General features: G+C 49.9%; 1 protein-coding gene across 2 annotated transcripts in view; it reads right to left on the bottom strand.

Annotated features, from left to right (window-relative positions):
* Positions 1-2,031: 2,031 nt before the first annotated feature.
* Positions 2,032-18,061, bottom strand: part of VAC14 (VAC14 component of PIKFYVE complex) — a 54,143-nt gene continuing 38,113 nt past the window's right edge. For both annotated transcript variants that reach the window (XM_040329301.1, XM_040329300.1), the window contains exons 14-19: positions 14,725-14,857; positions 14,437-14,611; positions 12,950-13,068; positions 12,688-12,767; positions 9,113-9,263; positions 2,032-2,656 (exon numbers count right to left, since the gene is read on the bottom strand). In XM_040329301.1, coding sequence (XP_040185235.1) covers positions 2,500-2,656; positions 9,113-9,263; positions 12,688-12,767; positions 12,950-13,068; positions 14,437-14,611; positions 14,725-14,857 — 815 coding nt within the window. In that variant the 3' untranslated portion in view covers positions 2,032-2,499. The remainder of the gene's footprint in view (positions 2,657-9,112; positions 9,264-12,687; positions 12,768-12,949; positions 13,069-14,436; positions 14,612-14,724; positions 14,858-18,061) is intronic.

Here is an 18,061-nt window from a genome sequence, read left to right as displayed (position 1 = left end):
GAACAGGAAGTGAGGATTTGTCAGAAGAAATAAGGACATTTAAAAGCAAAATGGAAGGATGAGGTAAGTGGAGGATGACTGCACCCTTAACGGACTTGACCAAGGGCAAGAGCTCCTCTGTAGGGATTAAAGCGGAAGTAAACCCCAGACTTTTTTTTACATATTAACATTAAACAATGTATTGATAAGCCTTATGCCGCGTACACACCACCGTTTTTCGGGTTGTAAAAACCTTTATAGTGCCGTCGTACGTGTTTGCTAGAGCCAAAGTGTCCCTCCTGACTCGATCGGCTATTCAAAAATGGCGCCAGGTGGCGCCATTACGTAACTGCGCATTCGCCGCCTGGCCGAGCGGATAGGAGCTTTCCCGAGCCCAAAGCCGGGCTAGGGAAAGCTCGTATCCGCTCGGCCGGCCGGCGAATGCGCAGTTACGTAATGGCGCCACCCGGCGCCATTTTTGAATAGCCGATCGAGTCAGGACGACTCAGGAGGGACACTTTGGCAGTGACACTCTTTGGCTCGTGCAGTGCACTCGGACGGAGCTGTGACAGCCCAGCAGACATCTTTTTTACGGGCACCCGATGCCCATTATCGGCAATTTTTAAGCTGTTTCGGCATGACGCCAAAACAGCTGTTTACAGCCGATATGTATCGGCACCGATATATAGCGATACATCCCTAATAATATCTAGTGGTCAGTCATGTTGGAGGTGCAGTGTTCTATGTATAGGAGTGTAAGAGAATCGTATTAAGCCTCATACACACAATCGGACTTCAATCAGACTTTTCCTCCGAAGGGCGTTGTCCGTGAACTTGATTATGCATACACACCCTTTGGGCAACTTCTGCTATTGTTGTCTGATCTTTTGCATTTGTTCTGAGCATGCGTGTTTGTACTTTAGACTTGTGTACAGTACACACACACACACACACAATAGGATTTTGCTCCATCGGACATTTGTTGCCGGAAAGTTTGTCTTTTCTCACAGCGAACATTTGTCAGATCAAAAAGTTTGTCTGATGAAGCGAACACACTGTCAGATTGTCCGATCAAACAGGTCCGTCGGAGGCTTGTTGTCAAAGTCCGATCGTGTGTATGGGCCTTTATGGTCAGAGATGGTGGCGAACGTATAGGAATGTTTTCCAGCAGAGATCATAAAAGACACAAGACTTGGTTAAAATATTGAAAATCTAAGCGTTTAATATAGACATACTGTTAGCTGTGCTTTTCGTATACAGGGGTTAGGTAGAAATCCTGGACTGTCGGCAAAAAAAATAAAAATCAGAAGTTGGTCTTACAAAAAATAAAAATACTACACCGGAATATTTTGAATATACAGCAGAAAAAGACCTGAAAACCGAAGATCTTATTTTTAAAGGGAATCTGTCTGGGTGGCCTATGCCTGCTACTGGCGGACTTCCGGGATTGGTGCTTATTCCAGGACAGGCCTGTCCCCAAGTGCTGCAGAGAGGATTTCTGTCCCAGAACTTGCATTACTTTCCCGAATCAGCCAATGGCAGTCACCGGAGAGCTTCGGCTAAGCCAGGAACACAGCTGCTCCGACGGGATCTCTTTACCATCAACAGTGGAGGACAGTGATGGGGAACCTTGGCACCCCAGATGTTTTGGAACTACATTGCCCATGCACACTGTGTAGTTGACCATCATGGGAAATGTAGTTCCAAAACATCTGGAGCGCAAAGGTTCGCCGTCGCTGGTCTAGGAGGACATGAGGGATGAAATATCACCATCCAGGCATACATTTTGTGTGGATTTGTCCTAAGGAAGTCACACAAAGTGGAATGGTTACTATTTACTTATGATACAATCCAGTAAGACCCGGTTCACACTGGGGCGACTCGTCAGGCGACGCAGCCGCCTGACAAGTCGCGTCCCATTCTAGTGAATGGAACCGTTCTAATAGGAGCGACGCAAGTCGCTCCGACTTAGAAAAAGGTTCCTGTACGACTTTGGGGGCGACTCGGGGCGATTTGCATTGACTTCTATACAGAAGTCATTTTGCAAGTTGCCTTGGAAGTCGTCTTCAGGTCGCCTGGCCGAGTCGCCCCCGAAGTCGTGCCGCCCCTGTGTGAACCGGCTCTAACAGTGAACAGGACCAAAGAGTTCTTGTGTCACCCCCTCACTAATGAAAAGGATGGGGCACTGGTAGAGCTGTACATGCACCCAGTCTTCATATCCATAGTCCAAGGGACAACCCTTATGACCTGTAGCTGTTCTTGTTGTATGTTGCCTTTATTAACACAATATTAAGGTCTATGTGACCCCCTCTTGCCTAAAACCGGGTGGAATTATTGCCTCTGTTACACAGGGCAGTATTACCTTCTTTATACAGCAATAAGGCCAAACAGGTTCCCCCTATATCTTGGACTGTAACAGCTGGCAGTCTATTGTATGACGAGTGACTCCAGAAGACATGCAGTCCCTCCATCTATATACAGAACAGGTGATATCCCGGGATCAGGGGGGGGGGGGGGCCCTCAGGGTCCCAGGCGTCGCTCCATGATGTCCCCCGCTCTCTGGTGTCTGACTTCCAGGTGTTTGTTTTGCACCTTCTCGAAGTGCTGAAGAAGCTCATCGTAGTCTATCCTCACCGAGCCGTCCGTGGGGGACGTTTTGGCAGCTGCTTCGCTGTACCTGTGAAAAGGAGAGTCATTTCCAAGTCAGGGAGGATGCAATCACTGCCCAGAGACCTTACAATTTGGGAAATTCCACACACTACAGTCTCAATGTGGGTACAAAATGGGCAGGGTCAATCACATGGCTGCAGAACATCGCACATATATCAACACAGGTGAACAAAAGGTTAAAATTTGTATTTCTGTACTTACTGGATTTTCTTTTTTTAAAGCCAGAAGCTACAAATACTGCAGCTGCTGACTTTTACAAGAAGCACACTTATCTGTCAAGCGCACCCGTGACGTCAGCACCTGAGGCCAATCTCTGTCTCGGCTCTCGGATGCTGCCACTGCCATCTTTGGTAAGGGAATCAGGAAGTGAGGCCTTGCGGCTTCACTTCCTGGTTCCCTACTGTGCATGTGCTACGCAGTGCCACTGGTCCCTGCTGTCTTCTGGGGCCCATGAGTGTCCCAGAAGGCGTAGACTCCTGCAGATAATGCGGGGGGTCTATGCCCGGAAGTGGGTGCAAATACCTGTCTTAGATGGGTATCTGCTCCCCCATGAAAGGTTCCAAATGTGACACTGAGTGGGGGGGAGGAATCCGGACAGCGGAGGTTCCATTTTTGTGTGGATCTCAGCTTTAAAACGGAGTTTCACCTAAAAATGGAACTTCCGCTTAATCCACTCCTTGCCCCCTTACATGTAATTTTGTTTTGGGGGGGGAGTGGGGGCTTCAGAAGCAGTGGGACTTCCTGTCCCACTTCCGCCGAGGGGCTGGTAAGGCAAATAGCTTAATCGCCTTATTGCAGCCCCTCCCTGTAGGCGAGCACCTGTCCAATCGGACGGCGCGCTCGCGCATGCGCAGTGGGTGCCTGGCCTTGAAGCCTGAAAGCTGTCACTGCCGGGTGCCCACACTAGGAATGAAGACGCTGGAACCATGGAGACGTCGCTGGAACCATGGAGCAGGCAAGTGTCTTTTTATTAAAAGCCAGCAGCTACACTTTTTGTAGCTGCTGACTTTTAATAAACTTAAAAACAGGCTGGAACACCCCTTTAAGTCCATGGAGGGACACAGAAATTTAAAATCTTTAGGATATACTGCTGCCTGCAGGAGTATTGGACACTGGCATGTGTCTAGGTATGGACTAGAGAGAGAAAATTTGCCCCTGTACAAATCATTAGTAAGACCTCATCTGGAATATGCAGTTCAGTTTTGGGCTCCAGTTCTCAAAAAGGATATCAGGGAACTGGAGAAAGTGCAGAGAAGTTGGTCTTCGTAACAGCAGGGCACAAAAAAAAAAATCAGTTAAACCTCATGGGACACTGTTAAAAAAAAAAAATTGGAGGCATTCTGGTACTAAGAGGGGTTATCCTGGGCTAGTGTCCAATCCTCCTGCAGGTGGCAGTATAACCCAAAAATTAAAGACTTCCTGTGTCCCTTAAAGGGGTTGTAAATGTAATTTTTTTTTCCCTAAATAGCTTCCTTTACCTTAGTGCAGTCCTCCTTCACTTACCTCATCCTTCCATTTTGCTTTTAAATGTCCTTATTTCTTCTGAGAAATCCTCACTTCCTGTTCTTCTGTCTAACTCCACACCGTAATGCGAGGCTTTCTCCCTGGTGTGGAGTGTCGTGCTCACCCCCTCCCTTGGACCTCAGGAGAGTCAAGACACCCACTAACACACAGCTCCTTTCTCTATCTGCAACGTAGAGAGTGTCCTGACTCACCTGTAGTCCAAGGGAAGGGGCGAGCACGACACTCCACACCAGGGAGAAAGCCTTGCATTACTGTGTGGAGTTACAGACAGAAGAACAGGAAGTGAGGATTTCTCAGAAGAAATAAGGACATTTAAAAGCAAAATGGAAGGATGAGGTAAGTGAAGGAGGACTGCACTGTGGTAAAGGAAGCTATTTAGGAAAAAAATAATTGTACCATTACAACCCCTTTGACCACTTAAGACCCTGACCTTTAGGCAGCTAAAGGATCCGGCCAGATTTTGCGATTCGGCACTGCGTTGCTTTAACAGACAATTGCGCGGTCGTGCAACGTGGCTCCCAAACAAAATTGGCGTCCTTTCTTTCCCCACAAATAGAGCTTTCTTTTGGTGGTATTTGATCACCTCTGTGGTTTTTATTTTTTGCGCTATAAACAAAAATAGAGCGACAATTTTGAAAACAATTCAATATTTTTTACTTTTTTCTATAATAAATATCCCCCAAAAATATATAAAACATTTCATTTTTTTCCCCTCAGTTTATGCCGATACGTATACTTCTACCTATGTTTGGTAAAAAAAAAAAAAAAAAATCGCTATTAGCGTTTATCGATTGGTTTGCGCAAAATTTATAGCGTTTACAAAATAGGGGATAGTTTTATTGCATTTTTATTTTTATTTTTTTTACTACTAATGGCGGCGATCAGCGATTATTTTAGTGACTGCGACATTATGGCGGACACTTTGGACAATTTTGACACATTTTTGGGACAATTGTAATTTTCACAGCAAAAAATGCATTAAAAATGCATTGTTTATTGTGAAAATGACAATTGCAGTTTGGGAGTTAACCCCAAGGGGGCGCTGAAGGGGTTAAGTGTGACCTCATCTGTGTTTCTAACTGTAGGGGGGCAGGGCTGGACGTGTGACGTCATTGATTGTGTTTCCCTATATCAGGGAACAAACGATCAATGACAGCGCCACAGTGAAGAACGGGGAAGCTGTGTTTACACACAGCTCTCCCCGTTCTTCAGCTTCGGGATCGATCGCGGGACTCCTGCGGCGCTTCGGACCGGGTCGCGGGCACGCGCCGCGGCCCCATGGCTGGGCAATTAAAGAGGACGTACCCGTACGTGCTTGTGCCCAGCTGTGCCATTCTGCCGACGTATATGTGCAGGAGGCGGTCCTTAAGTGGTTAAAATCTGTATTTTGTTTTGCTAGAAAATGACCTACATCCCCCATACGTGTGGGGAGGCCGAGCATTTTGCAGTGCTGTAATAGTATTTGATCCCCTGCTGATTTTGTACGTTTGCCCCCCTGACAAAGAAATGATCAGTTTATAATTTTAATGGTCGGTTTATTTTAACAGTTGGAGACAGAACAACAACAAAAATATCCAGAAAAACGCATTTCAAAAAAGTTATAAATTGATTTGCATTTTAATGACTGAAATTAGTATTGGATCCTCTATCAATCAGCAAGATTTCTGGCTTCCAGGTGTCTTTTAATACAGGTAAAAAGCCAAGATTAGGAGCACTCCCTTTAAGAAAGTGCTCCTAATCTCAGCTTGTTACCTATATAAAAGACACCTGTCCACAGACGCAAAGCAATCAGATTGCAATCTCTCCACCATGGACAAGACCAAAGAGCTGTCCAAGGATGTCAGGGACAAGAGATTGGAGACCTACACAAGGCTGGAATGGGCTACAAGACCATCGCCAAGCAGCTTGGTGAGAGGGGACAACAGTTGGTGCGATTATTCGAAAATGGAAGAAATACAAAATAACTGTCAGTCTCCCTCGGTCTGGGGCTCCATGGAAGATCTCACCTCGTGGAGTTTCAATGATCATGAGAACGGTGAGGAATCACCCAGAACTACATGAGAGAATCTTGTCAATGATCTCAAGGCAGCTGGGACTATAGTCACCAAGAGAACAATTGGTAACCCTACGCCGTGAAGGACTGAAATCTTGCAGCACCCGCAAGATCCCCCTGCTCAGGAAAGCACATGTACAGCCCGTCTGAAGTTTGCTAATTAACATCTGAATGATTCAGAGGAGAACTGGGTGAAAGTGTTGTGGTCAGATGAGACCAAAATCACCCTCTTTGGCATCAACTTGCCGTGTTTGGAGGAGGAGGAATGCCGCTTATGACCCCAAGAACACCATCCCCACCGTCAAACATGGAGGTGGAAACATTATGCTTTGGGGGCGTTTTCCTGCTAAGGGGACAGGACAACTTCACTGCATCAAAAGGGACGAGAGACGGGGTCATGTACCGCCATATCTTGGGCGAGAACCTCCTTTCCCTGAGGCAGGGCATCGAAAATGGGTCGTGGATGGGTATTCCAGCATGACAATGACCCAAAACACCTAGCCAAGGCAACAAAGTGGTGGCTCAAGAAGAAGCAAATTAAGGTCCTGGAGTGGCCTAACCAGTCTCCAAACCTTAATCCCATATAAAATATGTGGAGGGAGCTGGAGGTTCGAGTTACCAAACGTCGGCCTCAAAACCTTAATGACTTGGAGAGGATTGAGATGTGTGCAAACCTGGTGGCCAACTACGAGAAAACGTCTGACCTCTGATTGCCAACAAGGGTTTTGCCCCCAAGTACTAAGTCATGTTTTGCGAAGGGGTCAAATATTTATTTTACTCATTAAAATGCAAATCAATTTGGTAACTTTTTTGAAATGTGGTTTTCTGGATTTTTTTGTTATTCTGTCTCTCACTGTTAAAATAAACCTACCATTAAAATCATAGACTGATCGTTACTTTGTCAGTGGGCAAACGTACAAAATCAGCAAGGGATCAAATACTTGATTCCCCCTCACTGTATAAACCTCAAAATTTACAGAGACAGACTGACAGCCTCATACCCATTGTAGGCTCTACAGATGAAGGGGCAGATCCACAAAGAAATTACGCCGCTGATCTGCCGTGCTGGTTCCAGGTATCACGGAAGTTCCAGCGCATGCGCGAACTGATGCGCTGAGATGGTTCCGGCTATCGGGAAAGTTCCTTTAAGCACTGCGCAGGTGCAAACTTGCTGACGGAAATCCCCGAACGGTGGCCGGCGTCCAGGGCGACGTGGACTTAGAGGAAAGTGGCCAGTCGGCCTCACGTCCTCGCTGCGCTCGGACGGCTCGCTTCGCTCGCTCGGCCTCCTGGCTCTTTATTTAACATCCTCCAATCCACGGGGATGTTAAAGAATGAGCCTGGATGCCGGGCGAGGTTCGGGGATTTCCGTCGGGAACTTTGCGCCTGCGCAGTCAGTGAAGGAACTTCCCCCATAGTGGAACATTCAGGACAAGTCACCGGCGTAATTTCAAAATTCCCGCGTCGTATGTTTGTTTTGAATCCTCAAAACAAGATACGACAGCATCGCGGCTTAATCCGACAGGCGTACGTCTTCGGATCTTAGATGCAATTTTTCGGCGGCCACTAGGTGGTGTTTCCGTCGAAATCCGCGTCGAGTATGCAAATTAGCTATTTACGGCGATCCACGAACGTACGTCGGCCCGGCGCATTTTTTTCCGCCGTTTGCGTTCGGCTTTTTCCGGCGTATAGTTAAAGCTGCTGTTCTGAGGCGTACTCAATGTTAAGTATGGCAGTTCTTTCCGCATACAATTTTGAATTTTTTGCGTCGTTTGTGTAAGTCGTTCGCAAATAGGAATTTGCGTAGAATGACGTCACCGTCGTAAGCATTGGCTGGTTCCGGTTTGATTTCGAGCATGCGCAGTTAAAAAAAAAAAAAGGTTGTTTACGTCGGGTCACGACGTATTAACATAAAACACGCCCTCAACACTTCCATTTGAATTCCGCGCCCTCACGCCGCAACAGATAAGCTACGCCGCCGTAACTTGCGGAGCGGATTCGTTGTGGATTCAAACAAAACAAAAGTAAGTTACAGTGGCGTAGCGTATCTTAGATACGATGCGCCCGGCGCAGATGTATGTGGATCTGGCCCGAAGTGTCCATGTATGCCCCATCAGGGCCATTTGAAGGGATTCGGAGGCCCCAAGCAAAATGGACAACGACAAGTTGAGAAGTGCGGGGGTGCTGCCGAAACCTTTGTTTTCAAGTTGAGAAGCGGCAGAGGAAAGAATTTACTACTCATTTCTTCCTCCTCCCTCATCCTCCTTCCGTGCAGCGAGCAAGTTGTGAGGGGGGCAGCAGGGGGCCCCAAGCAATTGCTTAGTTTGCCTGTCCTGTTGCAACGGGCCTGTGCCCCATCATGGCCTCCCAGGTACTGCTCATGAGTGGTCTATATAACCCACTCCTGAGCCGAGCATGAAGTAAATGAAAATGTTTTTGTGGTCTTGGACTGCACTTAGATTTTAAGGAAAAAGCTCCAAGATGAATTCAGTTGGGCAGGATATGGACAATGGCTCCAACTTTAAAGAACGTTAGATGAGCCCCTAACCGGATATTTAGGTTGGTATGGATCCTCCCTAGGATGCTCAGGAAGACTTCCCAGGCTTAATAATATCTGAGGGACAGGATAAAAGGAGATTTATCATTGGTCTCTTTGGGTGAAAGCATGACTCCACCATTCCTCTACAGCAGGGATAGGCAATTAGCGGACCTCCAGCTGTTGCAAAACTACAAGTCCCATGAGGAATTGCAAGACTCTGACAGCCACAAGCATAACACCCAGAGGCAGAGGCATGATGGGACTTGTAGTTTTGCAACAGCTGGAGGTCCGCTAATTGCATATCCCTGCTCTACAGCTCAAACCCCTGCAGTATGTGCAGCACTTACCCCGATCGCATGAGCTGAGGGTTGGGGACGCATTGTAGGCGGTGCGATAGCAGCTGGAAGGCGCTGCTCTGTGGTAACAGCATCAGAAGTCCATACAGTGCTCTGATCAGATATGGGTGATTCTCCACATCCAGGAGCTGCAGGCGGAGATCTGAGGGGGAGAAGACAAATTATACAGAATGGCTACTAAGAGTCAACTGGAGAGTACATGGTGTGCGACATTGAGAATTAGGAAAATGGGACAGGCCTCAAAAACATGCCAACAATGACCTCTTATGCCCCTTACACACGGTCAGGATTTCTAACGGCAAAAAGTCAGTTGGAAATTCTGACGGGAGAATGGAGAACCAGCTTTCAATCTAATTCTGTCGGAATTCCAGACAGAAAACGTCCGATGGAGCATACACACGGTCGGAATTCCCGACAGAAACCGTCCGATGGAGCATACATACGGTCGGAATTCCCGACAGAAAACGTCCGATGGAGCATACACACGGTCGGAATTCCCGACAGAAAACGTCCGATGGAGCATACACACGGTCGGAATTCCCGACCAAAAGCTCCCATCCAGGGGCGGACTAACCATAGGGCAGTTCAGGCACGGACCGAGGGCCCGTGACCAGTAGGGGGCCCCATGATCGCGTCCCCTTCGATCTACCCGTCAATCACAACTAGCTGACGGGTAGATCGGGTCCCGAAGCGCTGCGCTTTCTGCTAGGGCTGCAGTGTAAACAGACCTCTTGTGATGCGCTCCTCCCCTTCCGTCCACCCAGGTGCTTCTATTTGCCATCACCTCGGACGGACGAGAAGAGAGGGGGGCCCGGCCGGAGGAGCGCATCACGAGAGGTACGTTTACAGCCGCTTCCCGCGCTACTCTGCATCTAGGTCTGCTGTCTGTCCTGTGTCCCTATACAGTATCCCTGCCAGTGCCTAGCATTCTGAACACTGCTCCATGCCCAGTATGCCCTAGAGTCTGCCCATACCCTGCACTCTCTCTGCCCCACACCCTGCCCCCATGCCCTGCTGTCTACCCTATGCCCTGCTCTGTGACCCCATGCCCCGATGTCTGCCCCATGCCATGCTGTCTACCCTATGCCCTGCTCTGTGCCCCCATGTCCTGATGTCTGCCCCACACCCTGCTCTGTGCCCCATGCCCAGCTATCTGCCCCCATGCCCCTAGGCCCTGCTCCATGCCCCTAGGCCCTGCTGTGTGCCCCCATGATGTGTGTGGGTGTAGCTTGAGTGTGGGCAGGGATACAGGGGGCCATGATCTCCTGTTGCCTGGGGGCCCCATGAGTTGTCAGTCCGCCCCTGCTCCCATCTGACTTTTTCTGTCGGGAATTCTGACAGAATTAGATTGAGAGCTGGTTCTCAATTCTCCCGTCGGAATTTCCAAATGACTTTTTGCCATTTGGAAATCCCGACCGTGTGTACGGGGCTTTAGGAAAAAAATAAAAAAATAGGCAAAATCCAAGGAACATTTCCCTAAAATCTAAGACATCGCCTTCTCCTCCTTGTCCTTTCACATCTTCTCCCTGATCTTTCCCCATCATCTCCCTTCCCTTCTCCCTGCACTCTGATGTGTTATACACACACTACTCTCTATGATCCTCCATACTATGGATGACCTGACATGTCCACTGCACACCAACTCTTCTCTGTACAGGCACACAGCCATCTGATCATTTCTGCTCCATTTCCCAGCCAACGTGCTGGAAGCTGTGTGTTATTAGGACACGTGTAGGGGGAAAAGCTTCCAACATACGGATACACAGACCCGCGGGGGGTGGGGGTACTTCTCACACAGACACGGGGAGAGAGATCCCATTATACAGATACACAGACCCAGAGAAGAGCTCCCAAAGCACACAGATACATGGAGCTATGGAAGGGCTCCCAAAATACATATACACAGACGGGGAGAACTCCCGATACACAGTCCCAGGGGAGAGTTTCCATCATACAGATCCAGGGGGGAGAGTTTCCATCATACAGATCCGGGGGAGAGCCCCCGGGGTCTGTACGATGGGAGCTTTCCCCTCCCGGGGTCTGTATGATGGTAGCGCCCCCCCCCCCGGTCTGTACGATGGGAGCTCTCCCCCGGGGTCTGTACGACGGGAGCTCTCTATCCCCCCGTGGTCTGTACGATGGGAGCTCTCCCCCCCCCCCCTGTGGTCTGTACGATGTGAGCAAAATACATATACACAGACGGGGAGAACTCCCGATACACAGTCCCAGGGGAGAGTTTCCATCATACAGATCCAGGGGGGAGAGTTTCCATCATACAGATCCGGGGGAGAGCCCCCGGGGTCTGTACGATGGGAGCTTTCCCCTCCCGGGGTCTGTATGATGGTAGCGCCCCCCCCCCCCGGTCTGTACGATGGGAGCTCTCCCCCGGGGTCTGTACGACGGGAGCTCTCTATCCCCCCGTGGTCTGTACGATGGGAGCTCTCCCCCCCCCCCCCTGTGGTCTGTACGATGTGAGCAAAATACATATACACAGACGGGGAGAACTCCCGATACACAGTCCCAGGGGAGAGTTTCCATCATACAGATCCAGGGGGGAGAGTTTCCATCATACAGATCCGGGGGAGAGCCCCCGGGGTCTGTACGATGGGAGCTTTCCCCTCCCGGGGTCTGTATGATGGTAGCGCCCCCCCCCCGGTCTGTACGATGGGAGCTCTCCCCCGGGGTCTGTACGACGGGAGCTCTCTATCCCCCCGTGGTCTGTACGATGGGAGCTCTCCCCCCCCCCCCTGTGGTCTGTACGATGTGAGCAAAATACATATACACAGATGGGGAGAACTCCCGATACACAGTCCCAGGGGAGAGTTTCCATCATACAGATCCAGGGGGGAGAGTTTCCATCATACAGATCCGGGGGAGAGCCCCCGGGGTCTGTACGATGGGAGCTTTCCCCTCCCGGGGTCTGTATGATGGTAGCGCCCCCCCCCCCCGGTCTGTACGATGGGAGCTCTCCCCCGGGGTCTGTACGACGGGAGCTCTCTATCCCCCCGTGGTCTGTACGATGGGAGCTCTCCCCCCCCCCCTGTGGTCTGTATGATGGTAGCGCCCCCCCCCCCCCCCGGTCTGTACGATGGGAGCTCTCCCCCGGGGTCTGTACGACGGGAGCTCTCCCCCCCCCCCCCCCCCCGGGTCTGTACGATGGGAGAGCTCTCCCCCAAGGTCTTATCTGGATGATGGGAGCTCTCCCCCGTATCTGGATGATGGGAGCTCTCCCCCGTATCTGGATGATGGGAGCTCTCCCCCGTATCTGGATGATGGGAGCTCCCCCACCGTATCTGTATGATGGGAGCTCCCCCCCCGTATCTGTATGATGGGAGCTCTCCCCCAGGGTCTTTATATCTGGATGATGGGAGCTCTCCCCCGTATCTGGATGATGGGAGCTCTCCCCCGTATCTGGATGATGGGAGCTCTCCCCCGTATCTGGATGATGGGAGCTCTCCCCCGTATCTGGATGATGGGAGCTCTCCCCCGTAATGACTAGAACATAACAGACTCTCGGGTTGTGACACAAATGGGAATGAAGTAAAGGATCATGGGAATTTACTCACATGTAAAGATCGGACATTCGATCAGCTGTACCAGCTTGTCCACCTCAATCAGGAAATCCACCGTCACCTCCAGGTCACCACTAAATGCCAGCGTCAAGGAAGAACAGTGCAATACACTCCCTAAGATATAATAGCACTTCACCCTACAGTCCCCATACTGGAGCCAGTGCCAAGTCCTGAAGAATAACTCCAGCTGAGGAAAGGACTGGTGGAGGTCAGGGAGGACGCTTTGCTGCCCCTGCCCACATTACATGAAGGATACAACTTCTGGATGAGGTGATACGCATGCTTGTAGTTCTGAGTAAGGAAACACAGGGACACGGTGGCCACGGGGCTGTGACACCATGAGCGGTACAGACAGCAGAACAGGTCACAGCTCTCCTGCAATGGGAAAATAAAGAGGTAATGGTCCCCTTTGTCAATGTTCCTAGATCAGACAACATATGGTCCCAATGACTGTCCGAGACAAGCCACACTCTGGGCAGTGGTCCCAGGATCTCCACGGTCACTTTTCTGTGGCCTTTGATCACACACAACCCAATGACAGTTCTAGACACACCACACTCTAAGCAAGAGTCCCGGGGTCTCCTCTGTGACCTCAGACCACACACATGACACGATGGTGCGAGACATGCCACACTCTGGGCAGTGGTCCCCTCTGTCACTGTTCTTTGATAACAGACCACACACACTCCAACAATGGTCCCAAGGACACCACACTTCAGACAGTGGTCTTGGGGTCCCCTCTGTCACTGCTCTGGGATCACAGACCACACACATTTCAATGATGGTCCCAGAGACATCACACACTGAGCAATGGTCTCAGGGGCCCCATCTGTCACCATTCTGTGATCTCAGACCACACAGGTCCCAAGAATGGTTGTACATACCACATTCTGGGCAGGGGTCCCCTCTGTCGCTATTCTGTGATCATGGACCACACACACATCCCAACAATGGTCTTACTGATACTGCGTTCTAGACATTGGTCCCAGGGTCCCCGTGTCACCATTCTGTGATCATGGACAGCAAAAATCCCAACAATGGTCCTAGAGACGTTCCACTCTCTAGGCCAGTGATGGCGAACCTTGGCACCCAAGAGGTTTTGGAACTACATTTCCCATGATGCTCAACTACACTGCAGAGTGCATGAGCACCATGGGAAATGTTTTTCCAAAACATCTGGGGTGCCAAGGTTCACCATCACTGCTCTAGACCGTGGTTTTGAGGTCACGGTCCAGTGATCATGGACCACGCACATCCCAATTATGGTCCTAGACATGTCACGCTCTGGTGTCCCCTCTGTCACCATTCCCTTATCGCAAACCACATAGGTCCCAAGGAGAGTCCTATACACACACCACACTCTGGGCAGTCCTCGGGTCCCCTCTGTCACTGTTCTCTGATCACAGACTACACACATCCCAGTGACGGTCCTAGACATACCACACTCCGTGCCTAAAAATCAAACTCTTACTCAAAGTTACTAATTTTCCCGCCAGCACTGTAAGGATGTGGGGATGCAACTGCTGCTGATGAAGATGTTCTCAGTCAGAAGGCAATGTAATGTCTGTGGGCCCCATACAGACCCATCCCCCACCCAATGGGCCCTTTGCAGGCTCCCCTTTTCTCAGGAGGTCGTTTTTCCTAGCCAATCTCTCCGATCCTCTGACACTGAACAGGAAGTAACATTGGCTCATTCACATCACTAAACTTTGTTGCCCCCCAAGTCATCTGACCGGGGCATACCGGCGTCTGGAGGTCTTTCAGTTGACTGCGGAGCTGGAAGAGTTCAGAGGAGGTCAGCAGGATGCTGTTCAGATTCTGCACCATGGTGGACGCAAACTTCAGATCCTCCTCCCGCAGCAAGATGTCCGCCATGGAGTGGAAGATGTTCTCTGCATTCAGCAGAAGACTGAGCTGTCTGTGGAGGGAAAGAGACTGCAAGTGACCCCCATCTACATCACCAACCTATGTGTTATATGAGCTGTAGTTTCCCCAGTGTAACTGCCCCATGTAATTGCACTGTGCACCCACCTGATGATAAAGGCCCCTCGGGTCTCCAGCAGTCTCCGCTCACTACTGAACCTCTTCAGCAGGTTGACCATGAAGCGATGGAAGTAGGAGTTCATAGTGGGGGTGGATGGTGAGCTCTCCAGGCCTCGGGCACCTAGAAAAGAGATCAGACATGGAGATTCCATTATATCCACCCAACAGATCTCTAATTGGTCACGTTTTCCAAAACTAGAATCAACATGGAAACAGGGCCGGTGCAAGGATTTTTGCCAACTCAGGCGAAGGTGCATTTTGCTGCCCCCCCCTCCCCCCCGGCACGCACACACCATACATTATATATGTATATATATCAGACCCCCCTCCACTAACTACAGACCCCCCTCCCGCAGTATGGACCCCCCTCTCACTAAGAAAAGATCCGCCTTCCTCAGTACAGACCACCCTCCGTTAGTATAGACCCCCTCACTCAGTACAGACACCCCATCAGTGTAGAATCCCCCCTAGTGCAGACCCCCACAGTATAGACACCCCCCCCATAGTGCAGACACCCCCATCAGTATAGACATCCCCCTTGTGCAAAAACAATAAGGATATGGACAGCCGCACTCCAGTAACTTGAAAAAAGACGTGCCCTTTATTGGGTACAGGAAAAAATGCACTACAGATATCAGCACACAGTGGGATAAACAGCTGACGCGTTTCGCATTGAGTGTCAATGCTTAATCATAGCTCATCATAGCTCAATCATAGTTGAGCTATGATTAAGCATTGACACTCAATGCGAAACGCGTCAGCTGTTTATCCCACTGTGTGCTGATATCTGTAGTGCATTTTTTCCTGTACCCAATAAAGGGCACGTCTTTTTTCAAGTTACTGGAGTGCGGCTGTCCATATCCTTATTGTTTTTGCACATCCTGTGCATTGCCAGCACCCATCTGCTTCTGAGTGGACATCAATTACCCTAGTGAGCTCACCTGGAGCGGCAGCTCTCTTACCTATAGACATCCCCCTTAGTACAGACCCCCGCAGTATAGACACCCCCCTTAGTTCAGACCCACCATCAGCATAGGCACCCTTCTCCCCTCCCAAACCCTCCCCCCCACATGTCCATCTACTTATAATAGAGTAACAAAGTGTACTCCTGTGCTCCCACTGAGGAGACTTTAAAAAGGTCAGAGTTAGGACTGCAGTACACAGAGTCTGAGAGATTTATATATATAATTATTGCTAAAAACGCATCTCATTTGAAGTCCCAAAACCACCCCTTCCTCTATCCATTAATAGGGATAGAGGCCTATGTTTGTTGATCATATGCCTCATGTAAAGTCCCAACCTTATTTATTTTTTAAAAGGTTAGGGTTACAGTGCTAAGATTAGAAAGCCAAGGTTAGGGTAAGAGGGTTAAAGGGCTAGTATAAAGGGTTAGAGGGCTAGGATCAGAATTTGAAAATCAGGGTTACAGGATCTGGGTTAAGGTTATAGCATTAGAAAATTAAAGTGGATGTAAAGTCAGTTAGTCCAATTCCTGCCAGCCCCTCCGTAATAACTGATGTTCGGTCACGTGACCGCCCGCCGCTCTCCTTCCCAGGTCTAAGAACTACAGTGGGAGGGTCGGAGTTTTTCCTCTGATGTCAGCCGGGCAGTCATGTACACCGACCACAGTATCATGGATCAGCAGCCATGATTACCGTGGTCAGCACACTAAGGGGGGCACAGGAACAGGCAGGATCAACCAGGTATATTACAACAGAGGGACAAATGACACTGCACAAGCACTATGCGGGTTTAACATGCTTTGAAGGAACAGGACCGTCAGTGCCGTGACCCCTTGATAACATTTCCCAAGTTGTGGGGACCCCTAACAGTAAAATTATTTTCATAGCGTGGGTTGTCAGCTCCCAAGACAAGGCAAGTAATTTTCGCCCCTAACCCACAGACATTTAGCGCTCCCCGAGTCCCTTCCACTTGTACCGTATTAAAACCCCTTATGGTACATTGTAGGATGATCCACTCTTTTGTTCGCCTTCCTTTCCCTTTTTTTCTCTCTCTATCCTAATTTCTTGTTTTTTTACCCCATCCCTCCCCTTAGGCGTCTTTCTTGTTCTCTCTCTTAGGGCTCTTTCACACAGAGCGGATCCGTATTGATCCGCTCCGTTAGCCCGTTTGGCTCAGCGGGGATTCTTCCGTTAATCCCCGATGAGCTGTCGGCGGACAGGGCGGTCCCCGCACACATTGCAGAGACTGCCCTGTCTCTCCTCCACTCTCCCCTATGGGGAATTCATCAGATCCGTTCCGCCGGACGGAAGAAAAATAGGGTTTTCTTCCGTCCGCAAAAGCGGATCTTTGCAGGCGGGGATGGTTGCGGACGTTAGCGGATGCATCATCCGCTAACGTCTGCAATCCCATAGGGATACATTACAAGTCCGTAAACGGACTTGTAATAAACGGACCGTTTGTCCGTGCGTGTGAAAGGGCCCTTATTCTTGCTCTCCCTTTTTTCTTTGTACCCCCCCCCTTCCATGTATTCTCTATTCCTTCTCTTACTCCTTGTTGGGGGGGGGTTGGGTTTCTAGCATTGGGGAGAGTTCTGATCAGCAAACTTAGGTGCTCTTCATGAAGGTCATCTACTGATCTGAGAACTGTAGTGGGGACTTTTAATGGCAACTATAATCACAGGTAGTGTTACTCGCTGTGTCTCCCGCTTTGCGGTGTCTCGTAGCAGTGACACCTATGCTGAAATCAAGAGATGGGGTCTCCTTCAGCCCCTCCCACTTCACATTCCTCACCAGTCAGCTGACCTCTAGTGTCTGCCCCCCATTCTTGCCATAAACTCAATGGGTGGCTGTGAAGAGGCCAATTGGGCGGCCGCAGGCTCCAGAGACAGCCGCAAAAAGTCTGGGAGAGAGCAGTGCAGGCTTCAGGAACAGCCCAGGATTCGGTGACCCCTGGCAAATCATCATTCGACCCCCAAGGGGGTCCCAACCCCCAGGTTGAGAACCACTGCTCTAGACACATGAGGAGCAGAGGGTGCCTCTCCTGCGTTGGATTGGCATTATATAGAGAATACCTCCATAACCTTGTTTAGGACCAGATCAATGACCACACAGTACAGGATCCTCCACATTATATGGGGTAAATGAGCTTCATCTGAAGACCTGACCGCACAAATACAGGACTACAGGGGGGGGGGCTGACCGCACAAACACTGGATGGGAGGGTCTGATCACGCATACCGTATATAGTGGACTAAAGAAGAACCCGAGCGCTAACACACTGGACTACAGGAGTGTTGACCGCAAGCACATTGAACTAAAGACCTGACTTTGGGGTACACACACTGGACTACAGGAAGGCCCGA

Source organism: Rana temporaria, chromosome 11, assembly GCF_905171775.1.
Source record: "Rana temporaria chromosome 11, aRanTem1.1, whole genome shotgun sequence".
Taxonomy (NCBI): Eukaryota; Metazoa; Chordata; class Amphibia; order Anura; family Ranidae; genus Rana; species Rana temporaria.
Note: the sequence above shows the minus strand (reverse complement) of the source record. Positions and strands in the feature narration are given on the sequence as shown.